This window comes from Zootermopsis nevadensis, unplaced genomic scaffold (genome assembly GCF_977971745.1).
Source record: "Zootermopsis nevadensis isolate Lab colony 2312 unplaced genomic scaffold, Znev_1.0 Znev_ptg000021l, whole genome shotgun sequence".
Classification (NCBI taxonomy): Eukaryota; Metazoa; Arthropoda; class Insecta; order Blattodea; family Termopsidae; genus Zootermopsis; species Zootermopsis nevadensis.
In genome coordinates, this window is record NW_028259153.1 from 10,132,690 (window position 1) to 10,156,396 (window position 23,707).

Here is a 23,707-nt window from a genome sequence, read left to right on the forward strand (position 1 = left end):
TAAAAAGGCACGTAGCTACAAATGTCTGCGCTGCTGATAACCAAGTATCTGTTGTTTCTACAGACGAGTTTCAAACAAGAAACGTATATAGAGCCTTGAGCAGAATTTATGATGTAACTGGCACGGGGCCTCCGAATTGTTATCATAAGGCAAAACTTCGTGTTCAGGATTTCAGTACAAATCTCAGCAATTTACGGCAGGGCAGAAGGATGTATTGGGGGAGATTTTCCAGAAATTCACCAATTATAATCAATATCATTAATGCTACTTAAATAATCTGGTTTTGTGATCCGTTATTTACACGAGTAGGCCACTGCCAAATATTAAGAAGAAGAAATGTTTTATAATAATCGCATTGCATGTATCAGAGAAATGTACAAACATATGACAGACTCTTGGATTTTAATGGCAGTTTTAAAATACCAATCGTCGTCTGCAGGTTCATGCAACATGCATTCTAAGACTTCGACACTAATCGAAGATTGAAAAACAACTTCACGCTGTAATCACCTTTACCTCCGAGAAATACAATTACGATTGTGAGAGACTATTATTAATCTGTAACTACTCTGATCATGATAGTCAAGAAAAAGTTCCACAACGATTTCGTCTGGCAGCGAACTCCGGTCGCCCAACCCACAGAAATTCATCTTATTAACTGAGATAGATCAAATAATTTCTTCCATAATTACACGACCTTCATATATCTTTTCGCCATCTCTAACAGAAATTTGGCTTTCAAACTCAGTGCTCTAGTAAACGAGACTAGCTCGTTCTAAGGACCCAGCTAAGTAGTTTCCTTTTTACATTATCACGAAAACAGATCCAGTTTACCAAACGTTGAATTAAAAAATAGATGGGGAATATCCATAATAATCGCCATGTTTATCAGATGTGTTTGTTTTGAAATCGCTGACCTGAAGCAGGAGTGACCGATTTGATCTTGATGATGTTTCCACATCAGACAACGATCATGAAAAGATTAATAGCGAAGGACTTTGATGCAGCCGCGTCCTATTAAAGTAAATCTCGTCGTTTTCATAGAGAACTGAGAAGATCAGCAGAAACCCAGTCAAGACAGCGAGTACCCGGCCAAACACTTCAACCGCGTACGTCAGAAACATAAATCAGACTCCCGTTAATATGCTTAATAGCAGTCTTTCGCTCTTAAAAGCAAAGCCTCTCTCTTAGTAATCAATATTCCAATCCGTTCCACAACACTTGTTATAGGCTTATTCAATTTATTCTACCCTTCTCTTGGTGTGGGGATGGAAATAAAGGGTAGAATCAATAAAAGTGTAACGAGAGAAAATAATGGTCAGTGACGTATTTATGTAACATTATAAAAACTCGCTATTGTTTGTGTTTGCAAAATGCTCCGTTTCATATGGTTCTACTGTTAATTCTGCAAATACAGGTCTTTGTGTGTGTTTAACGTGCTGTTGATGAAAACAAATTTAAAAAAAAGTATCGCTTTTATTTGCTCTGCGACGTCATTTTTGCACGTATTCTTGCCCAGTGTATTCATAAGCATCTGAGTGCCTCTATTCATAATATTCCTGGAATATATTTTGCTTTCTTCTGCTCTCCTTAACCATCTCGAGTCCTTTCCAAGCATCAATGCATTCGTCATTTTATTTTCCTGCTAACAGATTCAACGAAGCCGGCAAAAACGAGACTGAAAATAAGCACTCTTTGGAGTACACTGACATTCCAAAGGTGTTATTCACGTGGGTCACTGTCGCACTTATATGATCCAAGGTCATTCTTACACAATGTGATCAGAGGTCATTGTTTCAATAATGAAATCTCCAGTCGTATTCATGCGCACAATGACCCTCGGTCATGCAGGTTGCCTACCCCCGTACAAAAAACGTGACACAAATGGACCGTGTAGGATTTTGAGGTTTTCACGGCGGTGAGTCCGAAGATGGATGTCTACTTCATGGATTGGCCAGTACGATATTGTTCCCTGTTGCTTGGGAGCAAAGAATAACTAACAATCAGTGAGGCGTGTTAGAAGATTTAGACGAATCATTAACGGAAAGACGCGGTTGTCACGTCCACAGAAATCCAAGTGATAATAAATACCCAGTAAAATGAATTTAACATATTAAATCAAGTGAACAATGAGATTCACTAAAATAAGCTATTAATCCAATTAACTCTTTGGGAACAGGTACTATATTCCTCCGAAACGTTAGTATCCATCTGTTAAGTCCACATGACGCTGCAGCGTTTAAGACAAACATCGACATGTCCGGCCCATCGTAATGTCCTTGATTTAAATTAGGAAGAAAAAATTGGGGACATCGTAGCTCATGTTCAAGTGTGTTAGATACCCCTTATATTCAAGCAGTTTTATACGCACGCGCACACACAAACGCTCTAAGTCGGCTTACCGTATAATTAATTAAACCGTATCACATAAAACTCTTTTAAGCCATAGGCAAACAACAACCTTTTCAGAATTGTGGTAATATTTGGAAACGCTTCCATAAGACACGGATAAATAATCAGAACAAAATTATAAAAGTTTATGAGAGTTTCATGGAATTCCTTGTACGTATTTCTCATACGTATATAAAGTGATTAACTTGGTCGTAAAGTTAAGTTTACAGCTCGAGGACACCAGCGTGTAAATTGATGAAATTGTGTGGGAGTGAGATGTACCCTTTTCTCCCGTCCTTCATTCACACATCTTCAGTGACGCCAGTTTGAGACAAATTCACACTGCGCTGATGGGTTTCTGATCTGGTCTGGCGCCTTATTTGGACACCTCGAGTAAAAATCATGGATACATCACCTCAAACGCCCACAGCCAATAACGTTAACATCGGTATTTGCGACTGTGACAAATTACGGCGTTTTACAAAATGTCAGAAGAGCTTTCTACCATTGCTGGGTCTACTTCCCACCTGTATTCAATTACTACGGCCTGAATGAAATGTCATTATAACAACGATTAGCAACTTTAAAACCATTACGAGGTTAAGAAGTTTAAATGTGGGATGTTGCGCCGTGTAGTACGATGAGTCATCTCCCTGATGATGGAGGCAGCAAACACCTCTGAAATATCGGTGAATTTTCACCAGACTACAAGGCGTAACAACGCTGAAGAAGCCATCATCATACTCGTCGTTGTGAGAACAGAAAATCTCACTTCCTATATCTCGTTTCTTTCTGGGAGTATGTGCCAACTCAAGGAGGGGCCCTGTTTCCCTGCACTGTTTACAGTATAAGAGTTTGCAGTCTTGTGTGTCTTGTGTGTCTTATTACATAATCGGTTTCCGTTTATTTTCCTCCAGGATGTGATCTGACGAATCTCGTACGTTCACGTTCTCCTCTTCTTCTGCCGTTCTTCCCCACACCTCCCAAAAACCAAAATCGATTTTGAAACACTATTGCATGATGGTTATGAGGGGCTTCATAACCTTCACGGCCTACTGATCGCCAAATATTATTTGGCTCATTGAATCAAGGAGGACGTCACGTGCGAGGAATATATTACGTGACTATTTTAATGTATATAAAATTTCAGCTGAAAACCGGAAGGGAAGATATCACGCATGAGACTTAATATTAGATGAGGGATTATTAAAAAATATCTCTAAGAAATACGATGTTACCTAGCTCCATAAAAAGCGAGAAATTTCATTACCAGCTATGCGACTAGTTGCTTCTCAAGAAGAACTATGCTCCACTGAGTTTTAAAGACGTTCCATCAGTTGATGAAGGTATACAGCACTGAATAAAATAAGGTACAAGTGAATAATCAAGAATGCTAATAAGGACTGAGGAAATATTTGGTTAATTTGTTTGCTTCAGTCGGCGTTGCTGTATAGGGGCGAATAAGATAAGATAACGTGAATTGTTATGTCCTACCTCAGGGTGGAACAAGTCTCACGTCCATACAATACAAAAGGTTAAATCATAGTTTTATTAAACCACTTGAAAATGTGCGGAGACAATTGAAAAGTCAGTAGCAAATGACAACATTGGTACAGGCAAGTTGGATAAATGGCCAAAGCAGAGGCCACAATAAACATCACGATGAACAAAAGATAGAAGGAACAAAGAAGCAGATGAATTACGCAGGTGGATAATGGACGAATGTACAGATAGAAGTAAATAATGAAATTGGGAATACGAAAGATGGAGAAATATAGAGTGCAATGCAACTCTAAACATTATAACGACAGGATTAAAAATAAATAAGGAAAAATGATCACAACCATGAAGAATTTATGGAACTTCTGTCGCTACAGGACGTAAAAAGTGTACAAAAACACTGCTACCACACAAGGAACAGACAAGTATGTCTAGCTAACAAATTATCCAAAAAATGATTCTTAAAAAGGTACAATGATATACCAATAACAATTATCCTAACTCCTCTGAAGCTAAATCAAGCACAGCGTCACTAATTAACGCACTAGTGAATACGGAGAAACATCCTTACAATCTCTCCTGCCTGGATATTTCCGTGGTTTTCCTCTACCTCCCGTACGGAGTTTGTTCTGTTGCTTCAAAACAAATCACGGCAACTTATTATTTTACTTTCGAACCGAATGCGTCCGGATTCTAATCCCGGAACAGAGCCCGAGACTTCACATGCTTTTCTCAGTTACTCTATGCGAATACATCTTAAACCAGCTGACAATCGCTTTCTTCCACGCCCTTCCCAGTTCATTAATTATTGGTATAGGAACAGCTGAAAATTCCGCGGAAGGCTTGGTGTAGCAGCGTTGGCTTTCTCGGCACTCTGCCCTACTCGAGTTGCCGGTTATTCTAATTATCGTCCATTGTGCTTCTCCTCAATCTCTCCAAGCGACTTCCGGAGCAGAATTCTTTGAAATAGACCTCTACCGCCTTCTTCCAAATCCTTACGTATTGACATTAATGATGTATTGTATATCATTCGATACTGTATAAAATCTACAGTTAAAAAGTGTATTTAAATAACCACGATTTAACAAAATCCACAAACTGATTCAGCTTCGTAAAACAAACAATCTGTTCACAGAACCGTAACGTAACATAAGAAACACAAATTTTTTTTTAAAACAACAACACAACTTGTAAACTGCTTAGAAGTTTCACCACGGGTATAGAAAGTATTCATTTCCAATATAGAAAGGTGTTCTTACTTTGTCAACAATAGAACATAATTAAATGATTGCTAATTAACGAGTCATTCAAGTACTCACCTGACTGCTGTTACCAATCTCCATTCCACTGGCAGAACTCCCGTTGCCATAACTACGTTGTTCCGTCATCATAATTTGTCTCTTTTAAATAATTATATCAACAGTTTTATATTACACACAAAATAAATAAGTACTCTTCCTTCAGTCTTCTGACAAACAAAGAATATTTAAATTATTTAATAATAAACATCCAATTTCATCTCATCTTTCATTATTCTATTCTTTATTATTTGTTAGCAGAATAGTAATCATTAAATCCACCAATCATTGTTATACACACACAAACTCTGAAGTACACACTTTTTAAGTTATCTGCACGGCGAACTTAAGTAAAACAAAGAACATTTACAAACGAGTTAAATCGGCGAAAGTAGCTTACAGTTTACACCCTGAAGACTACTTAACTCACTGACACCAAACACTCATCACAAATCCATTTCAGTCAAAACAAAACCTTTCACATATCAACATCCCTTATCAGAAATAACTTTCTCAAGAACTTTACTTATTATATTAAGCAAACAACCCTGGCAATATTCAGCACCAACGTAACCTCGCTTTCTACGCGCTAACACGTATTATCACTGTCACTTAAGACGTAAGAAACTCAATCAAGAACATACGACCTCGTGGCCTAGACAAAAGTTACGACTAGATGCATTACATCGCGTGCTTTACGTAGGCAAAGACGCAAGCAGTTTGAATATCGCTGTTTCAGAATGGCATGTAAGTGGTTCTACCGCGCAGGACGCACAAAATCACTGGCATCGAGCATATGCGCACAACCAACCACCGCACTAAATGGACTCCCAGCATTGACTGCTGGCCGATCCCTGTAAAGGCAGCAGCCGAACAGACGAGAGTTGAACCGCTGCTATGGAAAAACTGGCTCACCTCGTCACATCATTTCAAGCACCGCCTTATCGGTATGCACGTATTAAAGAACCGTTTTCCCTGTTGCCACGCGTTTACCTGTCTTGCAGGTTTGAAATGACCCAGTTGCTTAGTTTTAGACAATAGAAAGTAAGTATTATTTGCACTAAGGAAAGAAATCTTGTGTACTTTTTGTCTTCAATAACTAAAACAGGAGAATCAATCAATCGAAACAAATATGTCCGAAAATACTCATACCAGAGATTATTTCCTGCTTTTGTTTTGTAATGTTTGTACTGTTGTTAGTGCTTGGCTGTTATTGGTCTTTTTGGCTGTTGTCAAGCACTTTAATAAATTAATAAATGAAATTATTTACTTGCTATGCTGACTGCATCTTATTTTGTGGTATTCAATTTTGTAAGTTTCTTCTGTTTTTTATTGTTTAATGTTTTTATTTAGTATCATTGAATTTAATTATATTACTTAGGTATCGTATTTAGCCCATTTACTTGTGAAATATTGTTCAATATTATATATTTAGTTTCATTTGTTTGTTTGTTTTTGTATTTGTAATGTTTTACTTTTATTATTCAAATGAATGTAATCACTGTATTATATTTCATCCTGTAATGTTGTACAGTGCTTGACTGTTATTGGCCTTACCTAGCTGTTGTCAAGCACTTAAATAAATGAACTTAATTGAATTGAATTGAATAATTATATTTCTCATGCTCCGACCGAACAGATTTGCTCCACGATTGGGTATACAGAGACAACTTTTACACTATTATATCACCTTGAGGCTGTATTTAATGTCTGACACAAATACCATATTAAATTCAACATTCATTAATACATCAAAATGCAACGCAACCTTTCAAAAATATATTCATTATGATATGATTAAAAATTATAAAAAATTCAACCACCTAGAATAAATGTAGGGTTGCTTAAAAGGAAGGAAGACCACAGACTACGATGGAGGTAGATACTTTTAAACATCCTATAAAAGACACCATATTCTCCAGATAACGTGATTAATTAACTGAATGTCAATTGATAAATGTTTCAATTGCAGGGTATGGATCTGCGGCGATATAATCAAGTTACCTGTGCCTCGAATGTTTTATAGAACACTAAAAGGCTTCCCAGCGAACATTTAGTACACCAACCTGCTATTTTCTAATTAGATAGACTGTGTAATTGTAATGTTCAAGTATTGTTCGGGCAATAAATGCGTATTCTCTTCATAATCATATTATAAGGCACAGTACATCAGAGAAACGGATGTTGAATGAACATCGATAATCGTCAGTCCGCGACCTAGGCACCTAGGCAACATTTTGAAAAGCAGCAGACGTGAAACGACTAAACAAATGATGCAATGTTTACATCTACACAGTGAAGCTATTAGAAATTATAAATCAGTAATAATAATTACACAATTTAATCATTCGTTTCCGTGAATTATTTCAAGTAGTAACCTACAGTATGCCACTATGTTAAAATTGTCACACATAAAAAGAGCAATCATCAAATCTGTAACAAGGCAATGTTTAACCCAGGGGTGGGGAACCTTTTCATGTTGGAAGTCCGCATTAATTTAGCTGTAATCAAATAAGGCCGCATTCAAGAAACTTCAATTAGATATACTTAAAAATGTACATTATTTTGTAAAAATCTAACTACTATGTACTTAATAATTTCAAAAAATGAAAACTATTTGTTAATTTTAAAGTTAACTAATCTTCTAATGACTTTGTTGTGTCTGCTTTATGTTGGAAAGTATTTGAATATTTAGTTGCAGCATGTATTAATAAAAATAAAAGGATTTGTTCCGTAAAATTTGGATTCAGTCAAAAGGCCGCACTTAAGGACCTAGAAGGCCACAGGTTCCCCACCCCTGGTTTAACCCCTTCTAAATAAAGATTCAGTTCGCACTGCAAAGAAAACACAACACGTCTCAAATAAAAAGATCAAATGTTTAACGCTGTTTATGTCCTAGGCAAGGCAGGTAAGCAGTTCCAGACTGTAATACCCCGAATTACATTCTGTAGAGACCGCATTATCTGTAAAGGAAGCGGTAAAGGTCGCAGATCCCTTGAAAATACAGTGAACTCTCCCTTAACCAACGCTCCGGGGAGGGTGCCAGAATTATCAACATTAAATGAGATTTCAGGTTCTCAAAAGGAAGAGTATGAAAAGGGCTGTACTCTGGGTTGTTGCGCCGTATAGTCAGGTAGAAATTTACCTATCGACTTTTAACAAATGGTTGCTGCTCATCACCAGGGCGATGAAGAACGAGCACCCTGACGATGAAGGCAGCAAGGACCTCTGAAAAGTTGGTAAACTTCTACCAGAATACACGGCGCAACAACCCAGAGGGAAGTCATCTTCAGTATTAAATAATTCTTTGTAAAAATAACATATTTATTAATGTTTCAGACAGTCGTCATTTTGCATTTGCATTGTTTTTGAGAGCTTTGTTGTTAATTTTGTTTAACTTTGTTAATGTTGAATATTTGCCTTATTTTATAAAAATGGACGAGAAAATTATGGTTAGTAAACCCAAAGGCTGGTAATAATATTTATTCTACGCTGCATTTTCCTTTTGATTTCTATACATTTCCTGTTGAAAATGTTTGTAAAAATAAATTCTGTATTTATAAAATTCTTCCCAGGCTTCTGTGTTTTACTCTGTGAACTCAGAACACTGGCTACAGTAAGCATGTTCCAATATAATCGCTTTAGATGACGTCTGGAAAAATTTCTCGTGGCTTATGTCAACTGGGACGTATCTTGGGCCCATCCAGTAACGGGAGATTTCCAGATATGTAAACGGGGGAGGGGGATGTGTCACACCGTTTGTCCACACATTTCACCTCGATCTGGATTTTTATTAAACTCACATGTGGCACTCGAGACTACATCAGTTGCTGGTTTAAGTTTGAACCTGATTGGTTTATTGTCTTATTCTTGATATACATTAAATTGTGTGAGAAAACAAGAAATCGGTCCAGATCATTAGTTGAAAAATCTGCTGTAAAGGCCAATTAGACGACCGTGAAGAAAAAGGAGGATGGTAAAATAGATTGTAGGGAAGTAGGTTCGGCGAGCGTGAAGTGCGTTCAATTGGCTCGATACAGTGTCCGAAGGCGGATTTACCTGTCCTTCGGACTGTACCTTTTTTCCAGAACGCTGTTGAATCCGTTATTTTGTTCCGATAAAACACATTCATAATGTTTCGACAGAAATCTGCTTGCTTCAGGTAAAATGTAGTATGTATTTAACATCGCACTACTATGTAAGAATTGAGGTTTTCACAGCGGTGAGTATGGTCGAACCTTCATCACACTACTATTACGCATTGCCTCGTACACGACTGATAAACTGAATGGAAGACAGAGGAACTTGGCAAGCCACCAGCTCTACAAAGCAATAAACGCTGGACAAGGCGTTAAGGTCATCACGCGTTAACGACTTTCGACTCTGATAACCTTCGGTCAGATATTCAAGTGGCCTGTTTTTTGAATCCGAAGTAAAAATTAAGGATGATTGCCCTCACGATGGCTAGACAAGACTCCAGATGGAATGATGCTGACAAGACACAAAAATGCAACTATCATTACTGTTAACTCATGGCCCTCGCTCACGTAATTTCGTCCAGAGGGCCTTCACTAATTGGCTACATGTCTAATTACTTATTTAGTATGCCAGTTAAAATATTTCAGATTCCCTGCCAATTAACTCTGCACTACATTTAAGCGTTACCTGTGCTGTGAGAATGAATCCAGCGGACTTATAATAATCCGAGAAAAAGTACAGTTTGTCTCGTGTCAAGCAACACACCACGAAGATATAGAGGGGCGTGTAAGTAAACCTCCACGCATTCGTAACCACGCTATATAATGTAAATGATTTATCAAGCACTTCGGCCACTCATAGCCGGAAAAAGAACCCTAGTTACCTAACAGATCGAAAATTAGAGCTGATATAAAAGATAAAATACCCTTGTCACTTCAGGTAATCGAAGTCCTGTCGTTAATCGCGGTGCCAGTAACTCTATTGAATTAGCTATCCCAACTAGTTATCTTGGTTAACTTAATAAATAACTAACTAAACATTTTTAAAAGTAAAGACTAAGTGACCAGAGTTTGCTACCCAGTTGTAAAGTTTTCTTTACACCGCCAGTGTGGAAAGTGCCGAACTTCTTTTTTCTCACAAACACTTCAGGCCACAGAGTGAAACTGATCTCTCACTTTAATGTCCCCTTTACAATATCACGACCTGCGTGGTCACTTGAGTACAACGACAACTACAACAAAACCTTTTCTATACTGCTATATAAATTATCGGAGAACTTTTCAGTGAAAACCAATATAAAATTATACCTTACAAAAAAACTGTTTACTGCGAAAATGGAAAGGAGATAAGACGAGCTTTAACTGCCTCCATCTTCAGGGCGACTGTCGCTCTAATGTTGAAGGCAACAAGTACCTCAGAAATGCCAGAAACTCCTACCAGACTACACGGAGCAGCAACCCAGAAGACTTGCAGCAGTAAGACCCTCAAATCCCACAAACTTTTGGATGTTTACTTCTTTCTATTCATCGGTTATAAGTTTATCCCTCGAAATATCTAATAAAGAACACGCCTTCTACAAATGGCATATAATTAAGCTCGACTGCGAACAGACATGTGCAAAATCATATAACATAAAAGGACGAAATGAAAATACATAGGCTACTGCTCAGCAACATTGTAATATGTTGACATGCTATTTGTATCAATTACTTAATTAAAATTAATATTTAATGTGGTGGTAACAATATTTTAATTTTGCAGAGTGATTTAATTACAAATGTATGCGGTTTAAATGCAGCTCTGTTCGCAATAACACGTTCTGGCGCACGAAAGGAGACGCCATGTAACTAAATGTACGTTTAGGTTACTTAATGACGATGTATCAATTCATAATTGCATCTTTTATTCAACGCCACATATCCCTTGCTAAAAGTCGCATTTGAAGTATCATTTGTTTATACTCTGTCTTGAATGTGTGTTAAAGAATGGTTAATTTGTAGAAACTCGTAATGACAGTCGAGCATGTAGTGTGCTTTGCTTATCGACGGGTCATTAACAAAGCAGCAATTGATAATGCGTACGATTGAGTAAACAGCGGAGAATCTGGGGTGAAGAAACACTGCCAAGTATTGGCGTAGGTCGTGGTTCTTACAATGAACAGCCCAGAAATTAACTCTATTTTCGTTCTTCCGTACATAAAAATCGTCTATACTGGATGCAAAATATCTGCGAGCCTCAGCTGAGTTATAGTTAGAATCTTCGTATTAATCAATCCGTCACAGAATTTCGTTTTCTTGGCTTCTTTGGAAATGGGGCCCTCGACTTGTGCCTGTTAGTTAAAGCAGAGATCTCTTATAACAAAGGATTATGAGGGATTACCTGAGTAGCTTCAATTACTATGCTGTGTATCACCCACACGCTGAATCTCAGTGCATTGCGGAATACAGACCGCAAAGCTGCAGACTACTCATTTGTATTAGGTTATTAGGTACGTTCGCGAAAACTGTTTTCAGAGGAACGTTTAGCACACGTCACATAAACTATGCAGCTAAAATAGCATCGTTACATGAATCAAGAAACAGAAAAATCCAAAATACTGTTAGATCGAGTTCGTAATTCGGGAGTGTCAGGGGTTAATAACAGCGAATCAAAATTGAGATTTTAATGAAAGCGCAGTTCTTTAATTTTGTTACGAAGAAAAGTCATAATTAGCGTAGGTAATTGTGTACGAATAAATCCGTTCAAATTATATCACGTTCCTTGGGACCCGGGAGACAATAAATATTCAAACAAGTTTTATATAATAACCTCTGATATAGCGATCAGCACAAGAATTGAAAGGATACGGCAGGATAATGTTAAATGGCTCTCGTTGGTATCATCAGTATAAATATTCTGGTTCTATTACAGAATATTTATTTTGTTTGTTAGCTAATAGGTAGTTATTACATATCAGATAATCTCAGCGCAACTTGAGAAGTATTTACATTACAACATTTAAGAATCTGCTAACAAACAAAATAACTCGAAAAGTCATACAGAAGAGTCACTGAACTCTGTCCATTATCACTTGCATGCTTCTTTTTTCAATGTGAAAAAACTTTATACTTTTTGTAAAATTATCAATTGGCGATTACATTAAACAGGCTTGCGACAGTGTTCCTTTCAATGATGCTTGTAAGTAACATACTATAGGTCTACGTAATCTTAAAGCCAAAAACTAACCTATTTCACACAAAGTAGCTGTTCACTAACGCTCGGGAGACCCAGGATTCGACTCTCAACTTAGAGGCAGGTTATCATGACCGGGGTCTCCCCTGATTTGTCTTAGTCCTTAAAGTCAAATGCTGGAATTGTTCCTTAAAATATCCCGTCATTGAGCCCTTCCATATCTTTCTCAATTAATCATTCGTCCTTTCGACGCAATACAATCTGTGCAGGCCTAGTTGAGAACGTGACGTTAAAGAAACTGTTATCCAAAATCCAGTGATCTAGGGTGATAACTTCACTCGGGTGTCGAAACAAATGCAAAATGATGTGGGTTGGGAGATTCAGTTAATAGCAGTAAAAGTGTGTAGTAACTGGAAAGTATGGAGTTTAATTAAATTCAGGTTAGCCGATTGGAATTTTAAAGGGTTTTTTTTGCAGATAAAGTCTAAAATCGCATCCCTTATCATCAACACTCGTTTAAACCTTAATTAAAGTTGCTGTGTTACCCGGAGTGCGGGAACGTTGTTTAAGTAAAATGATTTAATCTTATGAAAGGGGGCCACTTCAATTAATATAATAATTTTGATAATCCCACATAAATTTTAGTCGAAAAATTTGAAGGGGAGTGGCAACATGGGAGACAAATTCGCAGATCAAAGAACTTTTTTAAAGTGAATCATAAAGGAACTCATTTAATCTGGCTCAGGTTAAGAACGGTTGTGGCGTTTTGGAAACATGGCGGCAAATCTTTGCGTTTTATAAGCGACGGGGAATTCTTTAATCAGACGAACGACTATTAACCTCTCGAGAAATAGACATTCTTTGTTCCATGTAGTTATTTACTATCCGTAGAGATCAAGATATCTGTCTCATTCTGTTTCCTAATCTGTCATATGAAGAAATTTTTGGAAACTAAGGTCCTTTATTTGTGTAACATTTTCTTGTACAATTATGCGGAGTAAATATTCATTGCCTTCCAATGTTTTGTAGTGCAGTTCCTCACAACTTACTGAAGTCTCTTGTGGTGGTCTTTGAAGCACTTTATATGAAAACTTAGTGGTCACCTGTATACCGTGAACTGACCGAGTGGGAGCCATTTGTTGGTTTGTGCAAACGCAGTAATGAAGTGTAGCCACGTACAAAAGCAAAGGTATGGAGTAAGGCAACGGATGAAGGAAGGAAAGAAAGAAAGAAAGAAAGAAAGAAAGAAAGAAAGAAAGAAACGAAACGAAACGAAGGAAGAACACCTGCTGCAATACGAAATATAGGCTGATGTTTTAAAGTAGATTGTATATCTGTTGTTGTGCGGGACTGCATAACATAATTTGAAAATACTGAACAATAATCCCGAATGTGAGATTTCAGGTTCTGACGGCGGCGTTAAGTGTGAAGATGACTGTCTTATGGGTAGTCTGATCGACTAGCCTTGATAATGAGAACAGAGTTGGCCCTCGAAACGTCGGCAAATTTTGACCAAATGACGCGGCTACTGGCCCAAGAAGATTTTATTCATGACATCCGCCGTGAAAGCTTCACGTCATACAATTTATAACAATGTTTACAAGTCCCTTAACGCTAAGTAAGTTCCACGCAACGTAACACGTAACTACACGTTCATTTTGTTTTAAACTAGAGGAACAAACAGCACAACTATCAGCCATTTCCTTCCCCACTTCCTAAATTTCTTTCTTTGTACTCAGTACCAACATATGAGTGATTATTGAAAGCAATTTTCTTTCTTAGATTTAATCCCGTCGTGTCTGCAGACATTCTAATCATCCGAGGAGGTGGGGGTAGCGGGAAAATTGGAGCGGCGTATCTCGATCAACTAACGTTTCAACAGACACTGCGATCTCAAACTCAATTATCGGAAATTCCATGCCCCAACGCACCAACTTTTGTCAATATCCTCAAGATACCAAATTCATTAAATTCTGAGCTATGCAACACTGCCGCAATATACGAGATCCGAGACGTTTCAAGATTTGTCTCGTTATCACCGAAGGTAAATTCCGAACGTAACCTATCCGTTGTCTTTCGTTTATCCTGATCCACGATTAGTTTCTACAACGGCTTGACATTCAACACATTGCTTCCGGCAAACCTTGCACCACTAATTATACGTTAATTCAGAAATTCCCTGTTTAACAATGCCCGATACAACATTGGTCTCAAAACTGTTACTCTATAAAATAAATAGCAGTTGTACTGTGTGAAGCCATTTATAAAGTTAAAGGCTGCCAACAGCCGCTCACACACCCAACTTAACACACGTAAATCTTATTTGGCACAAACAATTAAACAGTAATTATAATTAGTGTATATAAGACCATTTTATTTAATGTATAAAACTATATTTACTACCTGTAATATTATTTCACCAACCTAATTAAACCCTAACATTTACAAAATATGTAATAAATTACGCATCTCCATAAGTAGTATACTAAAACGTCCCGACCCTGCATAACGCTTGTTCAATTAGCTGTCTTTTACAAAAATTAATTCCAAGCGTGTAAAGGTGTATGGCTGTACATGAAAGGCTTGTTCCCATTTAAAAACAATTCTCTTTTGACTCGGAGTCTCTTTTCGTGACTCAACAGAATGCGAACCAAGCACAGTTCCCCACTTTTGCCCTACATTTAGACATCTTTCTTTGCAAAGGGTAGTCAGAGTTACACAGAACACAGCACAGAAAAAAGGGGGCCCACACAACCAGAATTCAGACCTGCTACTCCGGTGTTTCAGGGACCTGAGATTAGACACCTTCAGATCACGCGAAATATATAAAACTATTCATGTAGTAAAGGCAGCTTGTTCAATCAGAGATTAAATGAGGCGATTTTCTAAAGCATTACTGGGGATACTGGGAACGACCCGTTCTTCAAGTGCCTGAGCACTGCGGGTCCCAACTTTTCGTTGGCTCGATCTATAGACATTCGGTAGGACTCCTTGGACGAGGGATCGGCCCTTCGCAAGGCCTCTACGTGTACACAGGACAACGCGGACAAACATCCATGGCTTGAGTGGGATTCGAACTCACGGTCCCAGCGACCAAGCGGCGCAAGGCCCACGCCTCAGACCGCGCGGCCACTGCAGACCCCTTTCTTAAGCATTACACATTTATAAAAAGACTTTCTAGTTTACTGTAACAAATTTTCTCAAAAGCAATACAAATATCAGTTCCATCGTAATACAATAAAATTAAGAAAAATTACGAATCACGTGACAACAAAAGGCCGTACTCCAGCCGACATGATTGTACGCTGGAAGTTCAACCAACTCACATCATCACTTTCTTGATATTCGTGATAGTAACCACAGTATCCTCAATCACACTGGTCATCGTATATAGCGTAAGTTCAAACGGAAGCCATGTTTTAAACAACAGGATTCACAATATCCCGAAGTGGCTCGTGATAAAAACATCTGATAAAACCGCAAATCTGTTTCAAGCGAGAAATTTTCCTTCATTATCTTCCACAACAGCAAATTGCAGGCCTACGTCTTATAACATTAAGAGGATCATGGTTGCCGACGTAACTAATTATTTATTGGTTATAACGATCAGGTCAGAGCAGCAGTAGAGCTCTGACACTTTTGCCGTCGTTCTATTACTTTCAACTTCATTCTTTTTTGGCGGGGGAGTCGTTTTCATGATAAATGTACTGTACTGTAAAACTGGATGGGAAAGCTATTCCCATTCCCCCCTCTCTAAACTGTATCCGGTTATCTGAATCAAAATAAAACACCATGATTACTTCCGCCATGACTATTCCAGCCTCAGTACTGAAATCTCCTAGCCTTTCATCATTCGTAATAACACTAAACATTAGGGCTTACACCGACGAAATTTAAATATCTAAAAAGTTTTATAGACAATTGATTTTGTGACAATATACAGCCAACGCCACATACAGCTCCTCTCTATATACCGCCACCCTAGTATTGCGCCCAAGAAAGCCTCAGAACAGAATTTCCCTATGTAATTATAAATAAATTCCCCCAATGAAGCTTCACCCCGGCTAGCCTTCATCCATTCATTAGTGCCTACACAGATGTGCCGGTAAGCATTATAATTACGTCCGATACAGCGCCATGCCTATGGTTTCCAGCGCCTATACATACGACTCCGTGGAATATTCAATTATGCGATACGCCGACTTCTTTGTGAAGAAATAAAACCTATTCAGGGAAGACGCCATGTATAGTGTCAGGAAGACAGCTAAGTTTCTACTTGGGTCAGTTGTGTTAATTGCGATAGTTCACTTCAGACAACTGCAGTATATTAACCTGCTATTGCAGAGGCGTTGCTTTTAGGAAGGAAACGATACCAAGAGTAAGCTTGTGTAGTAAAAGGTAAACCTAAAAGGTTTCTGGTATAGTTGGCGCAGTACTTTTTGCCCGGTGGAGAAGCTGGCGGAGCTACCGGACGGGCCTATTCTGTGTACCTGAGGTGGCACGCCCAGTGTATTTCTTTTGTTTGGGCGTTCAGTCCGATAAGCTCCACGGCGCAGTCAGCATTATACCATCGCACAAGTGACTCGCTCCTAGCCTTCCCCTTGAAAATTCCACCGGCCAAAAACTACTACGCCGACTATAGAACAGTTACAGATCCGCCTATCTGTTGGGGTCTGAAGATGTTTGTTTTTGGGTTGTAACGCTGTGTAGTCTGGCCATGCTGCCTTCATCATCACGTTCTATTGATGAAGGCAGCAAGAACTTTTACCAGACCTCTATTAGAAAACACGGCGCTACTACCCAGAAGACAGCATTTCTCGTTTATATTATCGTGTTCACAAGAGCTCCTATTCTGGGACAGGTACGAGGTGCGATCGGAAAGTTTCAAGACTGTGTCAATAGAGGGCGAACCGGATGTAGTACGAGCTTCTGCCGCTAGGGGGTGCTGCCTACATTCATAGTGAATCAGTGTGCCAGCCAGCATCATCGAGTTAGCATTTGTTGCTTAGTTACGGGCGTTTTGGTAGTGCATTACACCGACCCTCCTGCGATTTCGGAACGGCGGATTTTCATGAACAAATCAAATTTTGCCAAAGACTCGCCAAAGCGGCTACGGAAACCTATGAAATGCTAAAGCAAGCATTTGGGGAGTCCGCAATGGGTCGTGCACAAACTTTTGTGTGGCATTCACGTTTTAAAAATGGCCGAACCTCTGTCGATGATGACGAGCGTTCTGGACGACCATCTTCGAGCACAACGCCCGAAAATGTTACGAAGATTCGGCAGGCCATTCACGAAGATCGACGTCGTACCATCAACGACTTGTGCGACATTGTTGGGATAGGCTATGGGACTTGTCAGCTGATTCTAAAGGAAGAACTCCACATGCGACGCATCGCAGCCAAGTTTGTGCCAAGGCTCCTGTCTGAGGACCAGAAGCAGAATCGACTTCTCGTTTGTCAGGAGCTCAAAGATCTTGCCGGATCGCCGGATTTAGCTCCGTGTGACTTCTTCCTCTTCCCAAAGATGAAAATTCAGCTAAAGGGAAGGAGATTTGAGACGATAGAAGAGATTCAGGCAAAATCGCAGATGGTGCTTGACAGGCTGACAAAGAAAGATTTCCAGGGATGCTTCCAGGCTTGGCAGCGGCGCTGGGATCGTTGTGTTCACTCCCAGGGGAACTACTTTGAGGGTGATTAATGAATTTAATACCTGAGATAAGTGTACGGGTTTTTATAGGCGCAGTCTGTAAACTTTCCGATCGCACCTCGATCCACGACCTCACGTCCTATTTTATTACAATGCCTTCTAACATTATCTCCCACCTGCATCTAGGTCTTCAAATTGTTTTATTCCCTCCACGGTCTGAATCTAAATTACTGTATGCAGTTCTAATCGCTTCCACAAGTGGTGATATTCCGCTATAAAAGACTTAACAATTGTCTACCTCAAATTACTCTGGCGTAATTATGAGTACGGAAACAACGTCATTGTTTAAGCGGCCTTCGTTTTACGCTCCGATAACAATGGAGATACTAAACGCGCACGTCGCGATGTTCTGTCGTGACTACATTCTGTTGAAAGTTCTTTATCGTCCAGGTAATTACTAACTAAGGGATGTATTTTCTGATAATAGGGATCTCACGTATAAGCCGCATGTTCCCTCATTAAGGCACAACAAAGGAGAAAACATTTTGTAGCACTCAAATGACGATGTTTCTACTTTTCACCCAGGCTTATGGATAACGAAGCAGGATGTTAGGCGGAGTTGTATAATGAAACATTCAGCATTTAACTACAACGTCATATTAAAAGGATAACAAGTTGCTAGATGATGCTGTGCAATCTCTACTCGACAGGAATCTAACAAGCGGAATTTTTTTCTTAGCCTTTTGTATGGGATTTATTTACAGTACATTTTATTTTACACATTGAGTTTTATATTCAGAAATATTCAGTATAGAATTCCAGCAGCTTATAGTAAAAAGGAAATTTCACTGGCGTTATTAAATAACAATTAACAGTTTATATCTTAATTGCATCATGCCTGTGTTCCTCAATACAATACTTTTATTTTCCGTCGTTACACAAGCTTATTGTTAAAAATCATATAAAATTTCACATAAAATTGTTACATTTTAAAATTGACGACATGTTTCGATATACAATTCTATCATCGTCAGGTCTATCAAAATTAAAATTAAAATCTGGTGTATCTGTTGCTCTGCTTATATTGCTTTTGTTTTTATCCGTTTTTATTATATCTCAGGCTTCTTCCATTTAATTTTGGAGACGCGCCTGGGTGCCTATATCGGGTTGTGTGTGAGGTGCGTGTCCGTTGTTATTGAATGGCAGACAGCAACTCTGTCTGCCATTCAATAACAACGGACACGCACCTCACACACAACCCGATATAGGCACCCAGGCGCGTCTCCAAAATTAAATGGAAGAAGCCTGAGATATAATAAAAACGGATAAAAACAAAAGCAATATAAGCAGAGCAACAGATACACCAGATTTTAATTTTAATTTTGATAGACCTGACGATGATAGAATTGTATATCGAAACATGTCGTCAATTTTAAAATGTAACAATTTTATGTGAAATTTTATATGATTTTTAACAATAAGCTTGTGTAACGACGGAAAATAAAAGTATTGTAACAATTAACAGCTGAAAAGAATTGTCAGGCTGATTTTATTTCAGTTTATATCAGACGACCATAACCTCAGTTTTACCTGAAGTTCAACGGTATAAGATTTTTAAAAAAGGTTCCACTTTGGAACACAATCAAAAATAAAAATCTCATTAAGAACCGAAACTTTAATAATTTTACGTAAATGTCAGTTCGGAGAATATTAATCGAAATACGAGGAAATAATATTTTTCTTATGTAGTGTGATTAAGTTTGTATGTGTAATAAAATAATACCAAGAAAAACTAAGCACAGATAAACAGATTGCATATACAGAACATGTGTAATTTATTACAAACTTAAGCAGTCCCATTCACGAAAACTGTGGTACACCAAATATAAACAATGGCAATGCATTGACTGCTACAAGTACCAAGCCTAGTTCACACTGAGCTGACGAGTGTCATTTGTCACAATTCTTAATTCTTCTCATTACATGTAACATTTACACTGTATCCTTTTAACAGAGGTTGTTAGATTGCAGACCATCTGATTGCATGTTTTTACGCTGTAAGAAACATCAACATCTCTTGCGAGACGGAACGAGTCTGTCCTACCTTCAACTTGATGATGATGATAATACTAATAATATTACAAAACACGTCACAGTTATGGCAGAACAGACCAATTACTGGAAATTCCACTGCGACAAAAACGCCAGTGACTGTAAACAATGTTTACATAACGGCAAACTAAGTATGAATTACGGAAACTTCAAGCAGGCCTACATCCGTGATCTGTCCACATCCGTCCTCCAGAAATTCCCCTCAATTTCTTTTGAAACTATTGCACGTGTTTAACGCTGGAAAAGCATCGCTTCACGTTACACAACCATTCAAAACAAATGGAAGAAAATACTTGTTTTGTCTTTCCGATCTCGGAAAACAGACAGGGCAATGTTTCGACTCCACCGAGGAGTTGCGTGACCTTGATGTGGTGGTGGAACGTTGTGTTTCAATGACCCCTCAAGTTACACCGGCAGGGCCTCCCTAAGAGGCAAGAAGTCAGACGAAGAAGCAACCCATCCGTCCTCCAGGATTGCTGTGGGATGATCATAAATCGTAACTATTGCAAAACCCGAGGAAGGCCAGGCCCGGCTTAGGCTGTAGCGCCATTGGGTGGATGTAACGAGTTTCGAACTGAATAATAATATTTTCGAACCTTATTCGTTTTCTAATGCCACCATAAACCTCCCTTCTGTTTGTCTTTATACTTTCAGGACACATAAATAAAAATGTTCAAAGATGCATCACGAATGTAAACACTACGGTTACAGTTCAATTTTGAGCCTTCGACATAAAATCGAAAAACTGACCAAATGAAAGTGAAAAAATAAGATGAATATGCTCACCGCACGTAAATTTTTTTCGCCGGCACTTCAAATATGGACGGACAACGAAAACAGTATGTTGGTTAAAAATACGGGAGACACATAAGTCAGTCATAACAAAGGATTGGTTATGGTGATACAATGCAACGTTGCCACACATCACTTACCAGTCGACGTACATCGGACAGGTCTATACAGGGACTGATGACGTCTTCTGCATGTTCTTCGAAATCTGCCTGCTGCACCACAACATACTCGTGCGGCTTCAGGGCTCGCGGCCATGCCATCCTACCTCTTACTACAGCCCCACTACAGTCTGAATGCAATGCCAAACCTTTACCTTGCCTTCTCGCCACAGCAAACTTTCACTCATCAGGTAGGCTGTAGGAAGTGACATACGCCAACCGCAGTGTTGCCATACGGCAGACAACTACGACCAACTTGGAAAAGGATGGAAAATGCTAATCTACCGACAGTTCCACAGAATATTTTGAATGTACACAAGGAGCTGATGGCTCAGTCATCATAGTGACTAAGCTATCAGCTGGACGAGAGTGTCAGCATCCAGACATGCTCTGAGGCTACCCCAATCTGTTCGCCGTGGCGACAAGGGAACCACTAAACATGGGCCAATTCTAAAATGCAGAGGAATATGGATTCCGTCTCCCGTCCTTCAACGTCGAGAGCTGATTCTACCCTTCACTACGTGACCGACTTCATCATTATAAACCTAAGAACTCTAAAGTGGCAAGTGTTAGAATACAAGATGTCCCAAAAATATGTAAACACACATTCAATGAATCAAATAAATACGTTTTAATAAACCAAACCATTACATACGTCAGCAACGGCATTAAGTGAATTAGCAAATCTAATGGAGCACCATTAGATTCGTGGCACAGTTGACAGCGGTCACCAAAGTTCATCTTTCCGGAACATTCTGTATATTAACCCTACGCCGACCAGATATATTACAAACTGATAATTAGGCCTCGTAGGTCTAACCTAGCGCTTCGCTGTATAACAAGAACCGGGAAATAGGAAACATGTAAGTTGTTACAAAGCGTCGCTGTTGAGTGGCTAATACTCGTGTTCCATATTTGGGAGGTCCTGAGTTCGATTCTCGGTCTGAAGGCCTACTATCTTGCCTGAAGTTTTCTTGTATTTCCTGGATTAACGCCTCAAAGTAATAGTGACCACTCCTTCAGTATTCTTCCAATTTCTTTATTCATAATCAACGTTTCATTCGGCTCTATACAAACCACACATTAGAGAAAAATGTTGTTACCCTGTCAATGCAGGGGCCAATAGTCTTGGTCTGAACATTTTTGGTGTTTAATATCAGAAGATAAAAATTCTCCTGCTACCTCTTGCCACTGGTAGCTATATGTAGTACCTTCTTCAGCAACATAATCTATAACTGCAGTTTTGTCCTGAAAATATGGGGGAGGTTGCGGTTACTTTTTACAGTTTTCCAGTGATTTTGTTGTGCGAGTGTTGTATGTACTGGAATAATATTTACGAATAAAGATGGCGTTTAAGGAATGACAACCAATCAGAAGAAGCATGTTCGACACACCGACCAGGTAGAAGGATCACATTATTTTTGACGTAATGGTAGGCTTTCTCCCCCCCCCCCCAATCTTTTGTAGTTAGCGACGTTCGTAGGGGTTACGTTCTTGAAAACCCTCGCGAACGGTACAACCGCGATGCTCTAAGTTAAGGCCTTATGGAAAAAATCGGGTTAGGGGAACCAAAGACATACGAAACACGATACTTAATGTGTATAATACATTAATAAACATGAAAAATTTATATTGGTGTTCACTGGGATGAAGTCGGCGTTCCTAGTGTCAGGGTGATCGAACGACAGTGAACTGCATAGAGAAAGAGGGAAACAAGACAGAGGGTCAGCCCGTCGCAGGATAGCAAAACAAAGAATAAATAAAATAAACAACAATGCTGGGGACACACATTTATGGATTATGTGGAATTCAAACCCACGATCCCTGTGTTCGAGAGGACAACACCCACGCCTAGGCAGTTCTAACCTTATAAAGACCGCATATATATCGGAACACTGAGCCACACAGCACTTATATTAATAGGCCTGAATATGTGTACAACGCACAGAGTAGATTTTTATGGTACTTACCATTCGAACAGAAGAATACACTTCTTGCAACGCAGGAACTCTTGGTGAAAACATCACATTTGCTCTAATTGTTCACATGTTTTTATCGTTCACATTAGCACTGACAAACTTAATACACTTCAAGCCCCATGCGTTGGCTGAGTGACAAGTCACAGCCTGAAAAATAAACCTCGTATCTAGTCAGAACCGGAAGTTAAGCGTCCAGTGTTAATCCAACCATCCACCTATTACAAAGATGTAGAATGCGTGATAAGGCAGAAGGGAAAGCTTGCCTTTTTATTTCACAGCAGTGTGACCGACGAAAGTGCAATTTATAGTGACGGATGATGGAACCGTTCATATCCCGGGATCGGAAGCCCTCACATTGTTTTAATTTAGCAAATGCTTACCCAGAAGTTATTTTAAAAAGGCACAACTGATATAAGAGTAAAATGCCAATGTTGGATTGTCACTTCCTTTGTTGTTAGGTACCTTGGCATAAACAACAAATCCTAACACATGGCACTCCGCTACATACATCACGTTCGAAGTGCAGTATCCGGCTTTCAAACTCTATACGGAAATGAATTGCAAAACGAAAGGAAATGCGTTTTTACTCCCAATAATTGAGGCAAACAACAAATTACAGTAAACTTTCTTCACAATCATATTAGTTTAAATGCACACGAAGGCAAAAAATTTCGAGTCC

General features: G+C 38.9%; 1 protein-coding gene and 1 long non-coding RNA gene across 5 annotated transcripts in view; one reads left to right on the forward strand and one right to left on the reverse strand.

Moving 5' to 3' along the window:
* LOC110837357 (venom dipeptidyl peptidase 4-like) overlaps positions 1-23,620 on the reverse strand; it is a 60,972-nt gene extending 37,352 nt beyond the window's left edge. The window contains exon 1 of one of the 3 annotated variants that reach the window (XM_087352852.1): positions 23,020-23,620. In XM_087352852.1, the coding sequence (XP_087208978.1) occupies positions 23,020-23,073 (54 nt within the window). In that variant the 5' untranslated portion in view covers positions 23,074-23,620. Of the gene's footprint in view, positions 1-5,210; positions 5,959-21,031; positions 21,237-23,019 lie in introns of those variants that run through there. The other 2 variants (XM_087352850.1, XM_087352851.1) reach the window with 2 other exon arrangements.
* On the forward strand, positions 5,986-7,820 carry LOC147873177 (uncharacterized). Of its 2 annotated transcripts, none has more exons than XR_015536179.1 (2): positions 5,986-6,136; positions 7,162-7,726. It is a non-coding gene; the product is annotated as an uncharacterized LOC147873177 (long non-coding RNA). The 2 variants fall into 2 exon arrangements; XR_015536180.1 differs by having other exon boundaries at positions 6,130-6,233; positions 7,162-7,820.
* Positions 23,621-23,707: the final 87 nt, after the last annotated feature.